This window comes from Lepidochelys kempii, chromosome 16 (genome assembly GCF_965140285.1).
Source record: "Lepidochelys kempii isolate rLepKem1 chromosome 16, rLepKem1.hap1, whole genome shotgun sequence".
Classification (NCBI taxonomy): domain Eukaryota; kingdom Metazoa; phylum Chordata; order Testudines; family Cheloniidae; genus Lepidochelys; species Lepidochelys kempii.
Genome location: NC_136395.1, coordinates 24,870,938 through 24,893,700, shown reverse-complemented (window position 1 = coordinate 24,893,700; position 22,763 = coordinate 24,870,938). Strand labels below are relative to the sequence as shown.

At 47.2% G+C, this 22,763-nt stretch overlaps 1 protein-coding gene across 2 annotated transcripts in view; it reads right to left on the bottom strand.

The window, feature by feature from the left end:
- The window catches only part of LOC140899126 (carboxyl-terminal PDZ ligand of neuronal nitric oxide synthase protein), a 61,071-nt gene that overhangs the window by 37,350 nt on the left and 958 nt on the right, over positions 1 to 22,763 (bottom strand). Inside the window, exon 2 of one of the 2 annotated variants that reach the window (XM_073314012.2) lies at positions 14,907 to 14,978. The exons of the other annotated variant lie outside the window; for it this stretch is intronic. Coding sequence (XP_073170113.1) covers positions 14,907 to 14,978 — 72 coding nt within the window. The remainder of the gene's footprint in view (positions 1 to 14,906; positions 14,979 to 22,763) is intronic. 2 annotated transcript variants of the gene reach the window in all.

Here is a 22,763-nt window from a genome sequence, read left to right as displayed (position 1 = left end):
CTGGTCCAGAGTTCCTACTATCATTTCTTACAGGGAGACAAAGCTGAAGATGCTAATTGCCTGTGATGGCAGCACATCCAGTTACCCATGAATACTTAACTTTACAGGGTGCTTCCCTGCCACAACACTGCAACACCTCACAACCTGGGCTGCAGGGACTAGCCCGAGACTGCTGCTGCCCAGGGGAGGCAGCAACATGAAGCGAAGAGCATGCCCAATGCCCATTAGCTGGGGTGAGGTGTTCCCAACCTCAGAGCAGAAGTCCCAAGCTACCCGAAACCCTCTCCTCCATTACAGAGCTTCTTCCAGCAAGCAGGCAGAAGGTACAATTTAGCCCTACAAATCTCACTGCTCTCTCACCCCATGACAAAACAGAAAGACACATTTATTTTTAGAAGAAAAAAAAATTAAGGTTTCTCCTGAAGCCAAGAGCTACAATACAACAAAGCCATAACTGGCTTGGCTGGCAGCTTTGGAAGCCCAGCAACAGAGTTCAGCTCGGTCCCCTGGGTGCATTTTATACCCAGCCCTGCAGACAGGGCAATGATACAGAGATCTCCTAGGATTATGGCACAGTTTGCAATGTGGGTCGGCCCGTGTTCTCTATCAATCCCAAAGCGCAGCTGGTAGTTAGTCACCAACGATGATGGAATGAGAAAAGCAGGGAGGGGAAGTGACTCAGGTGTTCAGAAAACAGCCAAGCAGTTGCCAATTAGTCCAAAGAGCCCATCTGGCCTAAGGAAAGGCTATTTAGAGTGTCTAATAATTATAGCAGAAGAGGAAGAAAACTAATTTAAAGCCTTTTAAGACTCGCTGCTCCCCTGCCAAAGCATTCCCCTCCTCCAGGGATCCATTAAGAATTTTTATTGTGTAGATTTATCACAGAGTTATTTGGTCAAAACATGAAGTAACTTGTTAGATGATTATGTTAAGCAGCATGGATTCCATTTGCCTTCAGGCCTCATTTAGTACCGAGCGAAAGCCGACTGAAGAATGTAAGTGTGGAACAAAGCCTTTGTTGGTGAGTCACATATTTTGTTAACCACCAGACGGCTTTGTGGCCCCAGAGAACCTCCCAGAACTAACAGGGCCCTGTAAAATATAAGGGACTCAGGTGCCATGCTGCCAAGTGAGGTATAGGAGCCTAAACAGAAACCAGCACAACCTCTGGAACAGGGACTGGCTTTGCACAGCACTTAGCACAATGGGGTCGTGGGCCATGACTGGAGCTCCAAGATACCACGGACATACAAATAACAACAGTAACTAATCTATAAAGGTCCCCAGCCCACAGCATCAGGACTAGCACTTCCCATGTCTGGGGGGCAGAGCCAATGTGATTTTAACAGGCAGCAAGGGAGGGGGTGTCTAGGCAGTAGTTTGCACTAAGACTAGTAGCTGACTTAGAGAAGCAAGAATTTCATGATGAGTGCAAAAAAAAAAAAAAAAGAAGAAGAAAAAAATTCCCCCTTCATTTCTGTAAGCATCACCATAGAGGCAGGTTTAAGTTTGTGTGTTTTCATGGACCATTGTATTTTGTTGCCGTCTCTGGATCACGTCAAGTTGCTGTGGTGATAACATGCCTTGGGCAATAATTCTTACAGAAGAAACCAGCTAGTAGCTCAGATCTGGTCTACAAGCAAGGGCCACACCGCTTTACAGAAATACAGCTGAGGCATTCTCTAAACAACCAGTCAGATCCTGGTTACCTTGGACAGTCTCCCAGTGCAACTGTCACTTGCATTAAGGTACCTTCTCATTAATGAGTTCATCGAATGTGCTTGCTCCCTCTCTGGTTGCCATCTCAATTACACTTTTTCAGACACCCAGACAGAAAAAGATCTAAGGCAGGGCTTACTGTTCTACACAGTAATGTAATTTGAAGGCCATTATATTTCATCTCTACAAGTCTCTACTACCCAGTAATATAAGTTGTTGAAAAAGCCACTTTATTTCAAACCAGCTAAAAGTCCTTGTAGAGATCTTATCCAGGAATATTTTACTGAATGAATCCAAGTGCTAGTACATGGTGTAATAAAAGGATTGTACTGTTAAAACCCCTTTGCTTTAGAATAAAAAAGGCACCTGCCTTGTAGCGCTGCCAGTTAAAGAGCTCGCTCTTACTCAGTTTGGTATTAACAGTTCAATTTAACTTTTATCTGTTTAACTGCTCCATTTATTAGCCTCTAAACTAATCCCAGTCTAGCATGACTCCCATGCAAAACTATGTTAACATGTCTATTTTCATCCCCCACATTTGAGAAGCCAACCAGTTTTCAGCAATCCAAGGAAGGCATTAAAAGGTCACTTATTTAGAGATTACACATTTCATTTACTGATGCCTCCATCCATCTGTTATCAGTCATACTTAGCATCCTCTTTGAACATGATCTAAAAATTAAGGCATCCAAAAATCACTAGTCACTTTTGAAAAGTTCGGCCACAGAATGTGGCTACAGCAAAGGGTCCAAGTTCCTTTCTGTTACAGTGGCAAACGATCAGAAGTAAACTTGTGTACCTAAGAGCAGAACTAGGCTCAATGATTTCAAACTTACAAGCCTAAGTGTTTAAAGAGAATGTCAGCTACTATTCTCCACCAAAAGGTTGTGGGTTTTTGTTTTTTTTTTAGGATAGAAATGTGTAAGCGTTCCTAAGGGACAAAGGAAAACAGTCAGTGAGGTGACTAGTGGACATAAAAGCAGCAGGGGCAGCTATTCACTTGTACCCCAGTGTCATACCATAATTAAATGTCCCCAAAGGGTAGACAGAAGGTACTATTTTATCTTGGATTCCTGTATACAAAAGCAGTCTATTTCCTTCCCCTCCCCCATCATGATTTAATGAGCTGGGAATAGTTTGTTCTCTACTGCAGCTCTAGAAGGCTGGGTGCAGACTCTGCAGATGCAAGTTTAATTAAAAGCCTCTTCCCTTTGCCTTATGACAATATGATGGTATCTTAACTACTTCTCAAAAGCAGCAGCTACATAAGCTGCTCTAGGTTTAGTCTGAGATATGGCCCAGGCAGTTGTTCCAAATGGTTTCAGAGAGACCTTCCAGGTTTCTAAAACCTTTTCTGCAATCAGCTTAGAAATGAAAATATCACCATAAAACTAGTTAGGAAGCTTTTATCTGAAATACACTCCAGTCAATGCATGTGCATAATGGGCTACCAGCTAAACAACAAGGAAGTCTTCAGCAGGAGTGTAACAGGACATGCTCCCCTTTAAGAGCAGCTACCACTGTTCCTGGTGCTTGGCCTTTATGGGAATTATGGGAGATGTAGTCCCAAGAAGGACCCTGGGTATAGTAGGCTGCTTCAAGGCATGCTGGGTAAGAGTGGGTAATTGTATATAAAGTTGCCTGTGGCCCAGTCAAAAAAGACCTGCAGGGAGCTGGAGTTGCTGAGAGAGCATAGGAGAGGGGTGTTCTCTCTAGACAGTGGGAGGAGTAGCTAGGAGGGGATGTAAAGGAGGATAAGCTGTACAAGTCCCAAAGGGGCAGGATATAACAGTGGAGTGAATGAAGAGGCCTGGGGACCACAGTAATGGTGAGGGTCCGAAGCCTGGTGTTAGCACCTGTCTTTGTTTAGAGGCCCCAGGCTGGACCAATGGAGGGAGGAAGTCCCGCCATCAGCTCAATCTGCCTCCCCTAGAGAGGCTAGGAGAGACCCCGATGGGAAAAGGACTATCAAGCTGTTAGTTGTGGAAGGGTGAAGAAGCTATTGACCTGAGCCCTCCATCAAGGGGGAAAGCTAAGCATGCAAAGGATTGAAGGATTATTGCACACTCCTGCCTCAGGGGACGGCAGAATGGATTTTGGTTGTTTGGTACTCTTGCTTGATCTGGAAGGGGAGGAATCTCTAGTCTGGCTGGAGAGCCATGTTATTCCATCACAAAGGAACACACTAGACAACACTGTGACAAGCGGGAGATCATCTACAGATTGAGACTGAGGCAGCAAGCTCCTTGCAGAAAGGTAAGTGCCTGCGACAGCCAGGTTTCTCTCGAATATAGCATATGGAAGCCCCATGGGAGCTGGGGCTATTACTTCTGTTCCTTGCACGAAGACGAACAAAATATGTCTGTGGCACTTGCTGTGTGGCCCCAACAGATATTCAGAAAAGTACCTGCCTCTAGAGAGCAGGACACTGGAAAAATTAGTAGCGTTCAATGCGGGTATTCAATGAAATCTAGCAACTAATGCACCTGGCAAGGGAGGGCCGCAGAATAAAAAAGGAAGAGCTGTTGCTGTGGCTCTCGTGAAATGAGACACAGGCCCATGGAAACAACAAGGCAGTATGTAGGTTATTAAGTGTGGGTGTCGGCTCGTACATCTCCAGGCACAAATGCTACAATCTCTCATGCAGACTTGTCCTTGTGAAGGCGTAGGAGAACTTGATTTTAATTTTTTTTTTTTTTTTATTTTTTTTTTACAATTTTGATGGATAAATGCCTGTTTATTCTTCAGCAATTTTTGAAAGTAACAATTTTAAATTTTCACAGTTGCAGGCTGTGAGTTATACAGAGAATTCTTTCCCAGGTGTGTGTCTGGTGGGTTCTGCCCACATGCTCAGGGGCTAACTGACTGCCATACTTGGGGCCAGGAAGGAATTTTCTTCCAGGTCAGGTGGACAGAGACCTTGGGGGTTTTTCACCTTCCTCTGCAGCGTGGGGCATGAGTCGCTTGCTGGTTTGAACTAGAGTAATTGATGGATTCTTTGTAACTTGAAGCCTTTAAATCCGGATTCAAGGACTTCAGTAACTCAGCCAGAGGTTATGGGCCTACTACAGGATAGGGTGGGTGAGTTCTGTGGCCTGCCATGTGCAGGAGGTCAGACTAGATGATCACAACGGTCCCTTCTGGTCTTAACATCTAGGAGTCTGTGAGAAATTCTGGGGGAGTCAGACAATTATTTAACTAAAGTAGAGGCTGAGACTCAGAGTTAAAGCTTTATAAACTGTTAAAACACAAATTGTCAATATCACATGTCAAAATATACAAAGTAAATACCCTTCAATCAACAAATCGAACCCGTTCTTACTGTTCCTTCTCTACTCCTCCTGTAACCAGCCTAAACCACTGGATTTTTGCCTCTAAATTCTCAGGCAGCATTTCTTACTTTGCCTAGACATGCAGAATGTGCCTGTAAATTTCAGTTATTATTGGTGGAAATTATTTCACTGGACACACACACAGACAAAAGTGACGTTTATCAACATTTACCAATAAAAATCTAATCTTTCCAAGCCTATCTATATGGTAACTAGAATATGGTACCATCCCCCTGGGCATGGAGAGCTAGCTGGGATTCCCTTCAGGGCCTGTTAATAACCTTAATGGACTCCAGGGTTTCATGCAGGATACCCCCATCCACACAGGCTTTGAAAATGCAAAGGCCATTCTGCCAGGATCCCAGCAACTCTACTGCCAGCAATCATGGTGCCATGTGGGAGACTCAGGAGCTGGAGCTGCAACGACTAAAGGAAAACTAAATCTGGACTGAGGGATCTAAGCTAAATATAGCTGCAATTAACATTTAATAGCCTAAAAATCCCAGACACTGTATTGACCAGGTCCCTTAAAAGTGTAACAGATTAGCCTAATCATTTGTGACAGAAACCTTGAAACTGCATTAAATCTTGTCACTCTGCATCTGATAGGACTTTGCATGTCCCTGTGAGGTGTTACTGATTCTTTACACCATTTGAGGCTGCAGAGATCTTCAGCATGCTAGCCTGAGTGACCCACAGGGCCAGCAGATGTGTACCAGGGTCAGACCTACTGGACAGGGAACTGGGTGACTGTTCTACTGGCTGCAGTAGAGAAGCACACGCTGCAGAGAAACACCCTGCATCAAGTCAGCCTGCTCTATGCTGTTGGCTCCCTGATTCCAGGATGTCACTTCTGCTACCCCTGCCCGTTAGTGTGGGTGACTAACTGTCCTTTTCTAGTGCTGCAGCTTTGCTTCATCTAGTGGGATATTGATTTTGATAGTGCTCATCTATATGTCCACGAGACAGAGCAGATGGCAAACAACACACCAGGCCGCGGTGCGCTGTCCACAGGGGCTGGGGACAAAAGGCATCAGGGAAGGCGTGTCAGTGCAGCTGGAGAAGAGATTAGATGGGAGATGAGGATAAAGCCTCCTTTAAGAAGTGAAGGGAGACAGGAGGAGAAAAGGAGTCCAATTGATGTCAGAATCCCCCATCCAAATGACATATGTTGTTAAGCTAACTAACAGCATCGTGCCAGTTACCCATGTCATCCTGTCCCCCTAATGTTTGTTCCCATCCCTCATTACAGAGTCTTCTTGACTTAGGATCTGGAATCGGAGACTTTTGTTTTCAGAGGTGACCATTGATTGTGGGAACCCAACCTGAGATATCTTAAAAGGCCTGACCTTTAAAGGGTGGGTGCTCAGCACTTTGGGTTCCTAGGAGTGTCTCAAGCTGGACACCCCAAAATGGAAATACCCCAAAACTGCTGGTCCCTTCTGAAGAATCAGGCCAGTGCCTGAAGTGCCAGGCACATTTCTTTCTACTTCTTTTGTACGACACCACACAGTAAGAAAAACGCAAGTTAACGTTAGATCTGTTCTAGTCTTTCAGTCTGAATATTTTTTTTATTAGGGGTCTGGCTTAAAAGTAGAACCTAGATGGTGCTCAAAATGAAACAGCCTTTCCAGATTTTGGGGGATGGCGGCAGGGAGAAGACTCTGCAGTACTCTGACGCGGCAACATTGTCTCTGTCCTGCACTCCCTTGGGGGAAGGGAGACTCTCTTATTTATCTAAGAGCTCTTGGTTACCAAAAGACACCTCCCGCCCCCCCGCACATCTGCAGCTACTAGCCTATGATGGATACAGAGCTAGGGACCAAAAAGTCAGCATAACCCTTCTAAACGCTGAGCAGCAGCCTCAACAGGAGTCTTGGGTTCTGAGCATGGTGTGAGGGCTTGGTTCTAAGACCTGTGCGATGCTGCTCTCATTCAGGGAAACTTGTGGCTTCCTGTTCTAATCTGGGAAACCACACTGGTTTCCCCTGACCTCACTGCACAAGGTGCAGGTCTCAGGCAGCGGTTTCCACACATAGGCAGCTGTGGGCTTTTTGGTTAGTTTATAGTGGAGCAGTGTAGAAACACTGAACACGCAGGTCAGTGAGGTGGTGGTCAGTGTCTGGTCTCTCCTGAAGCACTTGCCTCACCTCCCATTACAGACCCGCTTTCTCTGCCTGCCAGGGCCGGTCCAAGGTTGTTTCGCGTCCTAGGCGAAACTTCCACCTTGCGCGCGCCCCCCCCCGCCCCTCCCGGGAGCCCTGCAGCAGCACCCCGCCCCCCCCCCTGCCCTGAGGCACCCCCCACCCCGCGGTAGCTCCCCTCGGCCCCCTCCCTCCCTCCTCTCGGCGCCCCCCCCTCACGGCAGCTCCCCTCAGCCTGGGGAGCCGAGTGTGACAACTCCCCGCCGTATGGCAGCTCCCCGCTCCAGCTCACCTCTGCTCCACCGCCTCCCTGGAGCGTGCTTTTGGCCACCCCCAACCACTTGGCACCCTAGGCGACCGCCTCGTTCGCCTACTGGTTGCACTGGCCCTGCTGCCTGCACATCTTGCTCTGTAAATGTGAATGCAGCTCGAGGACCACAGCAGCTAAGGTGCCCATTGCCCCAGTACTGTCACGTTCAAGGAGGTGCCACGGAGAGTCTGACACCAATAATTAACAATGGACTCCTCCTCAGGGAAGAAGCTAGCAGGGCCCTATCTCCTCTGTCTGTACAGCACCCAGCGTGATGGGACCCCGGGTCTTGGTTGGGCCTTCATGCACTGCCAATACAAACAAACAAGTCTGGGTTATCCTCCCCGCAGAAGACAAGCAGTGGTTCTCAGCATAGCCTGCAAAGTAGGTACTGATGGCCGCTGAGAGAGATGGATGCCACATGATGCTAATGCTCCTTTCCAGCCCTACAGTGTATTAGCTAAGACTGCATAACTCCTGTCCCGCGTCAGCAATGGCCGGAGCTGCCAAAAGGATATTTCCAGCTTGTGAATGAGAAGGGGGGTGTCAACAAGATTGTTAGGGGGCCATGCTGTCAATCGGAGAACTGTTGAAGTAACGCACACTAATGCGGTGTGTCTGTCCCCTTCTGCCTCTGAGCCATTACCTGAGGATTTTGGCTTCTTTTCACAGAACTTGCTAGGTCCTCTAATCCAGTCCCCTGCAGTGAAGCAAGTTGAAGTATTATCTAGACTGGTGTATCTCAACCTTTTCTGACACCAGGAACCAGCTTGCTGCCTTCCTAAACGGTGTCGGGGAGATCGCAGGGACCTGCACCAGCCCAAGAAGCAGGCACTGAGAAAAGCTGATCAAGACCATCCCCGACAGGTGTTTGTCTAACCTGTCCTTAAACACCCCCAATGACAGATTCCATAACCTCCCTAGGTAATTTGTTCCAGAGTTTAACTACCCTGACAGAAAGTTTTCCTAATGTCCAACCTAAATCTCCCTGGCTGCAATTTAAGCCCATTGCTTCTTGTCCTGTCCGTGGCAGTTAAGGGGAACAATTTGTCACCCTCTTCTTCTTGGGAGGTAAAAAGGAAATGGCCTACAGCAGCTTCTGACAGCACAACATTCCTATCCAGCAACAGCGCCTGTCATGCAGCTACATAGCCTTGTACAGGTGCAAAAGCTCTGCATGCTCAACACAAAAGAAGTTTTACACACTTCAAGTCTGAACTCCGACCACCACAGAACCAGCAGTGTAATTAGAATAAGGAAGCTGCACAGGCTGCAAAGACCAATCAAGAAATCCCACTGTCTTGGGTTTTTTGTCAGGTTTGGTTTAAGCTACAGGGCTGCGAGCTGTAAACAATGCAAAGCTGGCAGGGAAACCCAACTTGGCTCCAAGCATAACAACTCAGGAAGGAGTCTCTTGGAGCCATAAAATGAGATTTTTTTTTTTGGCAGCATCTGTGCAACAGAAAAACAAACACTCTCCTCCCCAGTAGGTGTTCTATTTGCTACGCTAAAATTAAACTAAGAAGCTTTGAGACTATCCATGACAATTGTACTGGAGTTTTACTGAAATTCTGAGACAGAGTATTACTAAACCCCCACCCATCACACCCGTCTGAGCTGTTCCTGTCCAGCTCAGAGTCCTGCCCCTCAGCGGCAGGTTAACTTGGCATTAAAATGCAAGAATTATTCAAGACACTTGCTAAAAACATGGAAACAGAGCTAGTATTAGTAAACTGGCAGTAATAAACCAGGTTTGGATTCCTTGTGTTGTTATTCCAAGCAAAAAAACAAAACACAAATCCTTAGAAGATACACTGTGTAGATTCCTGAGGTTTTTAAGTGTGTGCCTGTTTCTTTGGGGTTTCAGTTGTTAAAGACTTAACAGCCTACCCTGAGAAGCCTAGAGTTATCAGAAGGAAACAGGAGGAGGAATATGCCAGTTTGGAGATTTAACTTTTTGTTTGGACATTAATAATGCACGATGGAAGCGGTGTCAGTGAATTGCTGCCTTTACAAATAAGAGGCTTTATGTTAAACCTCCAATACCGGTGTTATGGCTTCTTTCTAGATGTCGAGACAACTTGCTCAGAACTACAATAGCCACAGGGGTCTAGGTATCAAGTTTGAAACCTCTAGACTACCTGGCAAATAAATTCAAAGTAGATAACTGGAGATCCACACAGCTAAATGTGAGTTGCTGGAGATCTGCTCTATAAGGATGTTGCAGATCCTACAACGCTTCTCATAAGAGGAGTCTGCACTTGTGTTCTTAGGCCACTCCTCATCTCAAAAAGCTGGCTGCATTTCAGTAATTCTGTATCAGTCTAAAGTGCTTTGGCATCTCAAAAAAATGTAAGATGACTTCATATTACTATACATATTCGGTAGTGTTCAGAGACTCCAGGATCTACTGTAGGCAGGAGAAAAGGAGCGGGGATTATGCCGGGGGGGTGGGCAAACTACAGCCTGCCAGCCACATCCAGCCTGCTGGGCACACCCAGCCCTCAAGCTCCTGCTGGGGAGCAGGGCCTGGGGCTTGCCCCGCTCCCACACTCCAGTGGAGGAGCAAGGTTCAGGGGCCGCTCCCCGCAGCTGCCAGAAGCAGCGGCATGTCCCCATTTCGGCTTCTATGTTTAGGGGCGGCCAAGGGGCTCCGCGCACTTCCCCTGCCCTAAGCACCGCCCACGCAGCTCCCATTGGCCGGGAACTGCGGCCAATGGGAGCTGCAGGGGTGGCACCTGCAGACAGGGCAGCACGCACAGCTGCCTGGCCATGCCTCCGTGTAGGAGCTGGAGAGGGCATATGCCGCTGCTTCCAGGAGCTGCTTGAGGTAAGTACCGTCCGGAGCCTACACCCCACCAAACCCCTTGGTCCCAGCCTGGAACACCCTCCTGCACCCCAAACCCTCATCCCCAGCCCCACCCCAGAGCCTTCACCCCCCACAACCCTCTGCCCCATCCTGGAGCCCCCTCCTGCATCCTGAACTCCTCATTTCTGGCCCACCCCAGAGCCTGCACCCCCAGCCAGAGCCCTCATCCCCTCCTGCACCCCAATTTTGTGAACATTCATGGCCTGCCATACAATTTCCAAACCCAGATGTGGCTCTCGGGCCAAAAAGTTTGCCCACGCCTGGGTTATGCTCTTTGTACTTCTGGGCTCTGGTGTGCTGCCAGCGGCTAAGTCTATGCCCCACCCCCAGGCCACAGAGAGCGAGCCAGTGACACATCAGCTGTAGATTATGATGCTCTTTGAATCTTAAATCCCACTGCCTTGAGAAGGGACCAATAGCTGTTCCTATGCCATAGCCACCTAGCCATGTGGAGTGCCGACAGACTGCAGAGGGAGAGACAGCTCCGCATTGGCAGGAGATGCCTATTTGCCCATTCATACCATCCACACACACACACCACACAGGGTGGGAAGACTCATATTTGCACATTGTAGGCCCCATGATCTTTGAGCTAGCATTCCTACAGTTCAAATACCGCTTCCCCACAGCTACCTTCCTACAAATAGCAGGCCCAGTTCTGCCCTCAGACCTGCCCTCTACTCTCAATGACTTCAGGGAGAGCTTCACCTGTGCACAAGGGCAGGCCCTTGCCCATTAATTTCTCCCTAGAAGGCATAAGGGAGCAGATACACCTGCCCCCAAGAGATTTGCTGCATCACTTTGATTCTGGCTCATGAGAATCTGCATGACTCCAAGGAAAATTCAAAGAAAATGTTTGCAATCACACCCTGGCATTCTGGAACTCCAGGAATGTCATGTCACCTGCAGTTCTCCTGCAGATCAATCAACTCCAACGCTCTCCGAATACATTACTGCCTCTGCATGTGGCAAGGGCTTGACAGCCAGAGAGAAAACCTTGCAGGCTCTTAGGTGATGTCTACGCTATGGGTCTTACAGCAGCACTGCTGTACCGCTCCAGCTGTGCCACGGTAAGGTCTCCTGTGTAGCTGCTCTGTGCCGGCAGGAGAGAGCTGTCCTGCCCGCATAACTAAACTACGTCCACACCGGTGCTTTTGTTGGTGACGCTTATGTCAGGGTTTGGCTTTTTCCCACACCCCCGGCCAGCGAAAGTTTTGCTGACAAAAGTGCTAGTGTAGACAAAGCCTTAGACCTGGAGTGCCTCAGGCAATGGAACAAAAGTTAGGCAGCTATTGTGTGACACTAGTTCCCCAGATCACAGGTTCTCTGCGGCATCACCACTAGAAGCATTCCCTCCTGGACTGAATGGCCATAGCTGCACTAAGAACTCGATTCTGACCAAGCAGTGGTTGGAACTAGATATGCCTGTCAGTGTGTCATACTTCTGGTCCTACTTATTATTCAGGTACTAAACAAATTCCATCACCTCCTTTGTCAGTGTAGGAGTGGGCAGGGGATTAGCTTGAACCCAGAGAATCCTATAATAACATGGCAACTGTATGTAGTTAATAATCCAGGGGGAGGATTAGGAAATTTTAAATGTATGACTAGTGCTGCATAATGAAAAGCTAAGCAGAGAATGGCCATTCCCCCTGCTCTACCTACTGGATTTGCATGCAGTTCCTCTAACTGAGGAAACATGATCTGCAACAAGGTTTTTAAATTTGTCTTGCAAATGGAACTTAGTTCCATGAGTACGAACAAAAGGCATGCCACTAACTCAGTGATAGGATCGGTTATGGATAGAATTTTTACCACTTAAAGTTGTATAAAAAGCCTATGCCTCAAAAGAACAGCTTGTGCTTTTAACAGACCAATGTTAGATTCATGAATGAGAATCTCAGATAGCAACTTCCCAGGATTTATGGCTAACTGACTTATTGTGCACAACTGTCTGCTGAGCTGGAAGAGCACATCAATGGATTAGTGTCCCTGGGTCTCTCTCGTATATTTCATTTGCAGCTTTAGCCGCAAGTCTGCAGCAGCCATATGCAGAATGTGGCCTGGCATAATGAGGCCTGAAGGAGAGGAGACTTTCTGAGCAGGGAGATGCATGAATTGCTGTTTCCCTCATTCTATGTCTCTGTGCAACTCTCGGGGGGCGCCACTGAGTTTAGCATGTCATAAGTAGCCTGTGTTGTTGCCCCCCCCCCCCCCCCCCATAGAGAGCTAGCATTTCGCCCCTGGCTGGAGATCCAGGATTGGCCATAGACATGGAGTAGAGATTCAGTTTCAAACCCCATATACAATTTTTTCCAGAAATGAGTGACTGGACTAACCAGCTCTGCCAGAGCCTGGAAAAATAAAAAGAGGGGTGGGGCTGGCTGACTCAGGGGATTGGGACACTGAGCTTCTCATACAGATGACTGGTGCCAATCCAGGGTGGCAGCAGCCTACATGAGTTTGTGGCCTCTCTTCAGAGCCACTAGGCAAGCGCCCACATGCCAGCTGGCTCGCTCTGTTGCCAATCTTGGTGGAAATGCCCTCACTCCTAGAGGCGGCCCCTTCAGGTCACTGGGGAGGCAAACTGGGTGGCATGAGAAGGCTTGCACTGTATACCCCGTCTTATGGCTAGACAACGCCAGTCTCTGGTCTTGTCACTCCAGAGCCTCTCACAAGCACTAGTTTTGTATGTACCCAATTTTTCCTTAATAGTCTTTAATATCCCAGATGCCCTGTCTGCATAGATTGCAACCTGCCAAGGGCAGGGTAGACATCTTAGAGTTTCCCAATATTACTCCCAGCAGGGGAGCCATGCATGCTGGTGCCAGCACTGACAGGATGCCGGCTTTCCAGGAGACCACCGTTTAAAGAGTAATAGGCACAAATGGCCTGTGGCTGTACCATGGTTTCTTCCACAGGGACAGCTACACTGACAGGAGAGAGAAAGAATTCGGGTGTAGACCAGGCCTCTGTACGCAAGTTAGCACTAAATAGCCACTACCTTTCTTCAGAGTTCCTATTATTATGCTGTCTGTGCTCAAGTATCCTTCTCAAAAACCCTGTTCCTTATCCTCTAGTAAGAGGTCCAAGCTAGTTAACTTTTCAGCAGAGCAGCATCCTCTGCTCCACACAGCTTGGACGTGTCTGAATAAGGTCCTGCTGTACAGTGCACACACAAGTGAAAAGGGGAAGCCCTGCCTTCAAACAATGGGCTGAGGTTACAGCTGCTTTAACAGAATAGCTGCTTTAAAATACATTGCGATAAAGCTGCAACTCAGTCACCAGATTAATCAGTTGCATCCACGAGAGCAGAAGGGCATTGTTACGTGCTTCCCGACACCCAAGCGTGTTGCTGCACTGCCAGAATTCCCTGATCGATATCAAGCCATTCATCATGCCGATAGCAGGTGCTCAATCAGTGGCTGTCCGCAGTTGCTGGGAACAGGAATTAAACACCTTTATTTTATTTTTTTAAAATAGCCACTGAAGGATCAGAAATGAAGCTCTTTTGCAGTGCTATTTTAAATCTGACAGGCCAAATATAAGATGCAGCCCAAGATATACTGCTATTCACTGCAGCATCTGAGCTGCCCCACTGGCCCCCATCCGTTGCCTCTTTGCTATTAAGCTCTACTTTTAAGATAAATAATCTGGCAATTTAGATTGCCACTGCACTGTGTCCTTTATGAGCAGGAGCTATGTTAATAGTCTCTGGGCAGGCAGGAGGCAGGGAATCTCATTTCTGCACTTGGCTGGAGATGAATAAATCAACTCTCCAGCTGGTTACAGGCAAAGCGTTTTTTTTTTTTGTTTTTTTTTAAAGCCATTTTAAATGACATTAGATTTTTAAACTCCAAAAGAAAACCAGGATAATCCCCTTTGAAGGCTTCAAATGCACAATTCCAAACCTACTTCAGTTGAAGTTTGCAACATTTCTGAACAGTCTCTGAATTAATTAAAAAACACCCTAGTATTTCAGATGGGTAAGAATATAACAAACACGGAGACTGTCAGAGCAGCCATCAGTGCTACCTCTTGGATGGAGGCTTTGAGAAAATAAACCTGCACTTGAGAAACTTCAAAACTGGTTTGAGACAGAAATTCTAATAACTTTGTTGGTTAATTCTAGTGCCCATTCACAAGCCCTTCTGATGAATAAGAAGGTAGAGGAGAAAAGTGGAATCTCGCCAAGTCTTTGTTAAAATAAGAATTTGCAAAAGGGAAATGTGAAGTGTGTGAGGTTCAGAGAGGAAAACAGAAACCTTACATAACTCAGTGGAGGTGGAGCTGGTTTTCTCTCCCTGCTTTGGAGAGGAGAGTTTGGGAGGACAGGGTGCTGGATCTAGTCCTGGTATGTCTCAAGAGCGTGGCTCCAAAGCTAGACAAGAAAAGCAGTCAAGCTGCTCAAATTCCAGCTGTTAAAAGCAGAGGGGTCTGGGGAAGAGCAGCACAGAGCAACTACACCTGCATACTTCCATTCACGGTAACCTGCCATGAGCAGTGGTACTAGGGCTCCCAGTCAGACTCACCCGAATCCTTCTCATGGCTGCCACGATCTCCACACGGCTGTTGGGTCTCGGCACATCCAGACTACCGATGTACTGGAAGACAGAACAGTGGTGGGATGGTCTTAAAACAAATTGCAGTGAAGGAGTCACGACGTCTTCAAAATGAACAGCATCTTTGACTGATAATTAGCCCATAAGTGGCTGGGTAGTTAGACACCTCTAACTCCTGTCAGCACCTACAAGGAGGATCCCTCGCAGGTATCAATGGATCCTTAATGTCAGGTTTAAGCCCTTGAGCTCTTCCAGTTCTGGAAATGCCCTTAGATCCATTAGACATTAAATTCACATTACCCCACTAAAAGCTAGCCCCTTCCTGGAAGCCCAGTCCAGTTTGCTGGACTCCACTAGAGACCGTAATACTCTGCACTGGAGAAAGGAGATTACTGCTGGCAACCACAACCAGGGGGACAGCTGCTAGCCAAATCATTACATATATTGCATCTCAGACAAGCTGATTGCTACATTTTGGTTCCTATCTTCTTCCTTCCCCTCACCAAGAAAAGCTTCTTGAAAACCTCAGAATGCCAGGCACCCCCAAGGACTGAGGCTAGTGCATGGCTCTGTGGCCACTGGCTTTGATGAGGAGCAATGTGTCTGCATCCCTGGTCAAAACCCTTTGTTGTTTTCTCTGCGCCTCTCTGGACATCAGTTGCCTTTTTGCTTGCTTGGCCTAGCAGAATTCTCTAGCTGATCCTGGAAAACGTGCCAGAATTGGTATTCTGTGCTGGCCCAGCCTGTCAATAAGTAGGAGCTAATGGGAGCTGCAGCCCTACATTTCCACCGGAAACAGCAAGTTGCCCAGCATCCTGTAACAGGACATGCAAAACTTAGGTTTGCAGCGTTAGCACCTCTGCCTGCTGAATAAGGGCTGCTCAAGCTCAAGGCAGATGGCAAGTTCCAGGTCCAGCCTGGAAACCTGCCCACAACCAATTAACAAATACAGCCTTCTGTATCCTGGCTACCTCTAGTCCTGCCCGTGGGTTTGGATGGCATCAGGACCGTATACATTGGTCATACGCTTGCTCTGGACAAAAATGTAGCTTGACCGCCTACCTGATACAGCAGGAGCCAACCCTCCCACAGACATTTGCCCTGTGGTGGCAGCACGGCTACCGTATGCTCAGCCCCAGCCTGCCCACGCTTGTGTGCCAAGCCAGCCAAGGGACACAGTGATCTGAACAGTGACAGGAAGAAACTGTTCTGCTGGGAGGACTCTGCTGCAGGACGGGGGCACTCGGGATGGCACATGGGGCGGGATGAACATGCCCACACCGCCACCAACCAAAGCAAGCCAGTACAAAGCTTGAGATCCAGGCTGCCCTTCTGCCCCAAGCCATGGGGGAACCCCCAAACCTCCCACAGGCAGAGCACTTCTTTCGTGTGATGCAAAGAGTAGTGAACTCTCCACAGGGCCTCTGGCTCATCTGCAGCATAACTGACTGGAAGGGGGAGCGAAGAGAGAATAGCCCGAGTCAGCCAGTAAACAGAAGCAGAACCGAGTGGGTGATCAGCATCCTGTCAGTACCGGGGAATGCGGGTTGCTGTCCTCAGGCCATATGCTGTGGAAGTCAGACAGCTGGAGCGAGGGAGTCCGATTCCAAAACCCAGTCCAATATGTCGGCATTAGCATTGTCTCATAGGTGCAGCATGCAGCCCTCTCCCCTCATACACAGCCATGGCAGGTAGCCTGCCTTCCTCCCCCAGGTTAATCAGGGGTGCTGGAGCTGACAAAGCTCAGCCTCCATGCATAAGAGGGTTTGGCTTGTGAGTCTAGAGGAAGTTTTGTGGTCAGCAAGTCAGGGAAGCCCCATGGAAGCTTGGCAGGCAGCTCCTGCTCTTCCTAAAGACCAGCCCATGGCTCTGACTGGACATGTTGACATCTTTATGGGTTTTTGAAAGCACTGATGCAAGAGCTGAAGCTGGCAAGACCCAACAGCTTGTAGAGTTTTATTTTGCAAGCTTGTATTCAATGAAGAGCTCTCCACACAGACTGGCCGTCTTAGCTCAGTATTTACTGCTCTTTCAGCTGCCTAGAAATAAGCACTGCAAGCATCTTGAAAGTTCATCTCATTTCCCTGCACCATCTGTAAATGTCTCCACAGCTTCTACAGACATGCCATTTTGTAACTACTTACAGCAACCCCTCGGTGAGTCACAAGAGAGATCCAGGCCCCAGAGCATGAGTACTTGGGGTACATTGGGAAGGAAAGGACTAGCTTTTCCTCCCCCTTTCTATAGTGTCAAAGGTACATTAACATCACAAAATGGGATCTGTTTGGTTTTCCCCATTCACAAAGGGCCATGATCTATAGTGAGTCACATGAAAAAATTCTATTTAATGCAGTAGGCTGGCATTTTGCAATCTTGTTATCAGTAGGCAAGGGGGAGAGAGCCAGTGGCTAAGAACACTTCTATTGGCTTTCCTCTCAGACCTTGTATTGGGGTCCCAATCCTGCAAGCTGATCCATGTGGAATCTCCATCCTTAGAGGTTTTTAAGGTCCATCTTGACAAAGCCCTGGCTGGGATGAGTTAGTTGGGGTGGTGCTGCTTTGAGCAAGGGGTTGGACCAGATGATCTCCTGAGGTCTCTTCCAAGCCTAATCTTCTATGATTCTGTGTTTGCCTATGGAGAGCCCCATTGAGTTCACTGGGGGCTCCACCCAAGCGTAAGGCTGCTCACCTGCAGCATAACGTTCTTGTGTGTGCATTGGGAGTTCATCCCTAAAGATCTGAAATATAAACTCATTCATATAATGCAATGTGGCTTGGTACTTACAACCTGGAAAGAATTAGAGATGAGAAACACTACCAATAAACAAAAGTCTTGCACGAAGCAAGCTAGATAATTAATACACTGGTCATTTTAAGAGACACAGCCAGACTGATGTACCTGCAGTGAGACACTACTAACTGGAAGAGACAGACCCTATAGTAGCACTAAGTAAGCATGTTACTATGGTAATGCAAACTTCATCTGTGAGGGTGGAAGAGAAGCCAGCCCATTACAACTTGAAGAGGAGAGTTGGGCAAGTAGCTGAATACTTTATAGAGCTATCCACTCTCTCTATAGCATGGTAGTCCTAAAGCTGGCTGACTGCAGGTGGCTATCCTACCCATTAGTAAGTGTAAATTCATTTCATAGTAACTTTTAGAAGTTCCTGAATGTAACAGCTTTTCGCCTGGTCAAGGTGGTATCTAGTAGATCAGCTGTTATGTTTTAAGCATTCAAAATACTGTATCTCCCTGTTCAGCAAAGCTAGATTTTTATACACACAGTTGAGAATTTACAGATCTCTCTCCCACATCCTCTTTAAATCTACAGCTCCTTCAGCAGGAAAACTGAGCTGCACAAGATCAGCGTTCTTAAAGCTTTGTTTGAATGCGTTCCCTTTCCTTACAGCTCAGGGGAGGGGAGAAATGAATTCCATTTCTAATCTGTCAGGCCACCTGCAAACAAGCTAGAAATATTCCTGCAAAATGCAATTCATTTTGTCAGCTAAATTATAAACTCATTCCCCCTGCACTGACTACAGAAAGCCAGTTACAATGAAGTCATTTACTGAAAGGCAGATGTAGTCATGCCTGGACATTTTTCATGATCAATATGAAGTCCCGGACAGTGATACCAGCAGTTCTTCAGATCCAGCCTCAAGATTACTTCTATTTACATTAACACTTGGCCTTCTATAGCTTTTCCTGCAGCACAGTGGGTCAAAAGGGCTAATACGCTAACATGGAATTTAGCACAATGGCCATTGCTATGTTGGTTTCCAGGGAAGTATTTTTTCTAACTATTAAGCTCCTTGTGGCAGGGTCAGTTTACCCCTGTGTGTCTGAACAATTCCCCAGTCCAAGTGGAGCCTCTGAGTACAAATGCTCATGATACAAATACTATAAGAATCCTAGTATTAGAGATCAAGGCCAGAAGGGACCATTAAATAATCTAGGCTGACCTCCTGTACAGCACAGGCCACCATCATCACCCAGCACCCTCTGGCATCTGCCATAGACAGAAAAGTATTAAGGACGTGATGCAAAGTCCAGTGCAGTCAACAGGAGCCTTTCCAGATCAGTTCCCAAGCAAACTACACAGGAAAGTTTCCAAGCTAGGCTTCCAAAAACAGCTACCCAAAAAAAATGTAGTGCAAACCAGTTTAATCTGAGCATAACCGCTCAGCCTCTGTGACCTTTTGCTATTTTCCCCTCCACACTTCCTCTGCTCAAAAGCACTATAAGTTTTGTTGGCATGTTTTGAAGTTCCTTTGCTTTTTTTTTTTTTTTTTTTTTTAAAGCCCACTTGCAGAGAGAAACATATTCTGAATGGGGCTGAAACTAGCGTGGGAACAGCAGGTTCAGAACACTAAAGAAAGATAGAGAGTCAGAAAGCCTTTTAGGCCTTGTTCATGGTTTATTACCCGTGACACCAACACTAACACACGTGACTTTAGTAGCCTGGTAAGGGCATTAGAACTCCAGTTATGGCCCTTTAGTACCAGCACCCACCTGCAGCTCCAAATTAAAGCCAGGTGGCCAAAAATGCTGAAGTGTCTATTGATCGTGGGCCTGACAGTAAGAGTGCAAGGCCACCCGAAAGTCCAGGGTTGGAAGGCAGCCATGTCCCAGCACCTCTAGGACAGCAAGGTCCTGAAGCTAGGCACCCAACATCCAAGGCACCTAAGTCAGTGAACACTTCTGAAAGCTTTGGCCTCAATGTTTTAACAGACAAGGGGGCTGAAAACCACAGTGCACGGACATCTCCTCAGCCTTGGGCCTCCTGCAACTCACTCCCTGGCTGTCCAGTTCGTACCTGGCTCCACTCTGCACTTCCATGTTACGTGTTTTACCACATGTCTCCTTGGGCTACAGGGCAGTAGATGCCTCACACCTGCTCTTGGGTACCAGCAGCCATGTCAGTGACAGCTTCTCTTCCTCTTCCCAACCAAGCCCTGTCTGATCAAGTCCATTCTTTTCAGCACACCATGTGTTAAGTGACTTCAATGGGAGCCTGCCCATTATCTGATTACAATAAGACAGTAAATATCATCATCATCATCATCATCATGTTCCTATTACCCCTCCTGGCGTTTAGGGCAGTGATGACGCTCTTCCACTCCTGTCTGTTTCTGGCAAGTCTTTCAATGATTCCCCACTGTGCCCCAGGTTTTACAGCTCAGCTTCCACAGCTCTTCTCCACGTTGTTTTCGGGCAGCCTCATTTTCACTTACCTTCAGGTGTCCATCTTATTGTTACTCTGGTGATGGAATCAGTTTCTATCTGAAGCACATGGCTGATCATCTCCAACGCCTCCTGGTAATGATGGTGCTCAGATCCTCTTGGCTGCACTGTCAATAGATCTTGGTTTGAGATTGTTCTGGGCCAAAAGATACGGAGGATTTTTCTGAGGCAGGCTGTATGGAATGAAGACAGTTTGGACACGTCAGACTTTCTCATTCCCCAGCATTCTGCACTATAAAGTAGTGTTGAAAGGACACAGCTCTGATAAATCTTGAGTTTGGTTTTGGTGTTGTGTTTTGATGATTTCCAGACTGTATTTAAGCTCCTGAAGGTGTTCCTGGCTTTACTGATTTTGTTCTGGATGTCCTGACTGATGGTGCTGCCCAAGTATGTGAATGGTTCTACATTGGTGAGAAAATAACCCTCTATCTGCACTGGGGATGGTGAGGCAATATTAAAGATCATGATCTCTGTCTTATTGTGGTTGATGTTCAGTCCAATTTGCTGGCTGAATGCGTTGAGTAGAGTTGTTTTTTCTTGTATATGGTGTTGGGTATGTGATAGGAGAGCGACATCATCTGCGAAGTCCAGGTCTTCAAGGGATGAGACGAGTGTCCATTTAATGCCTCTTGGCATGTCTTCTGTTGTACGCCGCATTACCCAGTCGATAGCAATGTTGAAGAGGATTGCAGACATGACACACCCCGGATGTACTCCTGTTTTGATTTCAACACTGAGCTCACTGTGATCAACACTGCATGTAAAGTTGAAGTAGAAGCTTTTGATGACATTGATTATAGGGAAAGGAATTCCATATGCCTGCAGAATGCTCCATAGGCTGGTCCTGTGAAAGCTATCAAAAGCCTTCTCAACGTCTATGAAATTTATGTAGAGTTGCCGTTGCCATTCTAAGCACTGTTCTATTATGTTTCGTAGAATGAAGATGTAGTCTGTGCAGCCACACTTGCTCTTTTCTGAGAACACCATCAACGGCCTCTGATATACACTGGACTATGATCTTACACAATACTTCGCTTGGCACAGATAGAAGTGCAGAAAGCCTTCGTTCTGCAGTTAAAGAACAGGTTTCAAACACTTGCAGACCTTGATGAAGAGAAGGGGAATGCAAATGGGGAGATCAACAAGAAGTGGGACAAAGTAACAGCAATTTATAAACAGAGCAGTGAAGCCTGTCTAGGCTACAGGCAGAAGAGAAGGAAGGAGTGGATTACACCCAGCACATGGAATGCCATAGAAACCAGACGAGCCCTGAAGAAAAAAGTTTTAGACGCAAAATCCCAGAAGGTAAAGGACAAATGCCACAAGCAGCATAGCAAGGCACATGGGGAGGTCAAACGCCTTGGGAGAGCGGACAAACAGCATTATATTGATAATCTGGCAACAAAGCAGAGGATGCAACTACTCATGGTGAACAAGGAACAGTCTACAAAATGACAAAAAATATCATAATGCCACTGCATAAATCCATGCTACACCCACACCTTAAATACTGTGTGCAGTTCTGGTTGTCCCGTCTCAAAGAAGATACATTGGAATTGGAAAAGGTACAGAGAAGGCCAGCAAAAATTATGACCAGTCTGGAACAGCTTCCGTATGAGGAGAGATTAAAAAGACTGGGACCGTTCAGCTTGGGGAAAAGATGACTGAGGAGAGATACGAAAGAGGTTTGTAAAAATCACAAATGGTGGGGAGAAAGTGAACAGGGAAGTGTTATTTACTCCTTCTCATAACACAATAATCAGTGGTTACCCAATGAAATTAACAGGCAGCAGGTTTAAAACAAACAAAAGGAAGTATTTCATAGAATCATAGAATATCAGAGTTGGAAGGGACCTCAGGAGGTCATCTAGTCCAACCCCCTGCTCAAAGCAGGACCAGTCCCCAGTGTTTGCCCCAGATCCCTAAATGGCCCCCTCAAGGATTGAACTCACAACCCTGGGTTTAGCAGGCCAATGCTCAAACCACTGAGCTATCCTTCCCCCACACACAACATCCAGTCAACACATTTCCTCACACAACACCCAGTCAACCTGTGGAACTTGTTGCCAGGGGATGTTGTGAAGGCCAAAACTAGAACTGGGTTCAAAAAGGAATTAAATATGTTCATGGAGGATAAATCCATCAAGGGCTAGTAGCCAAGATGGTCAGGGATCCAACCCCATGCTCCGGGTGTCCTAAGCCTCTGACTGCCAGAAGCTGAGACTGGAGCTCCCTTGATAATTGCCCTGTTCTGCTCATTCCCTTTGAAACATCTGACATTGGTCCTTGGGAGGCAGGAGACTGGCCGAGGTGGACCATTGGTCTGACTTAGGTTGACTGCTCTTAGGGAACCCAAACTCTACGCCGCTATGGGCTGGGGGAAATTGACCAGCAGAACTATGCTCCGCTAACGCCGCAGGAGCTGATTGCCGGGACAAGTGCCTTTATTCCCCTGAGAGCTGATAGGGGAATAAAGGCACCTGTCCCGGCAGAGAGGGAGGCCCCCCCAGACTGCCAGCGCAGCGACCGCGGCAGGATGGTACCGCCCCAGGCCAGGGCTGCTGGGCAGTGACCCTGTGCAGA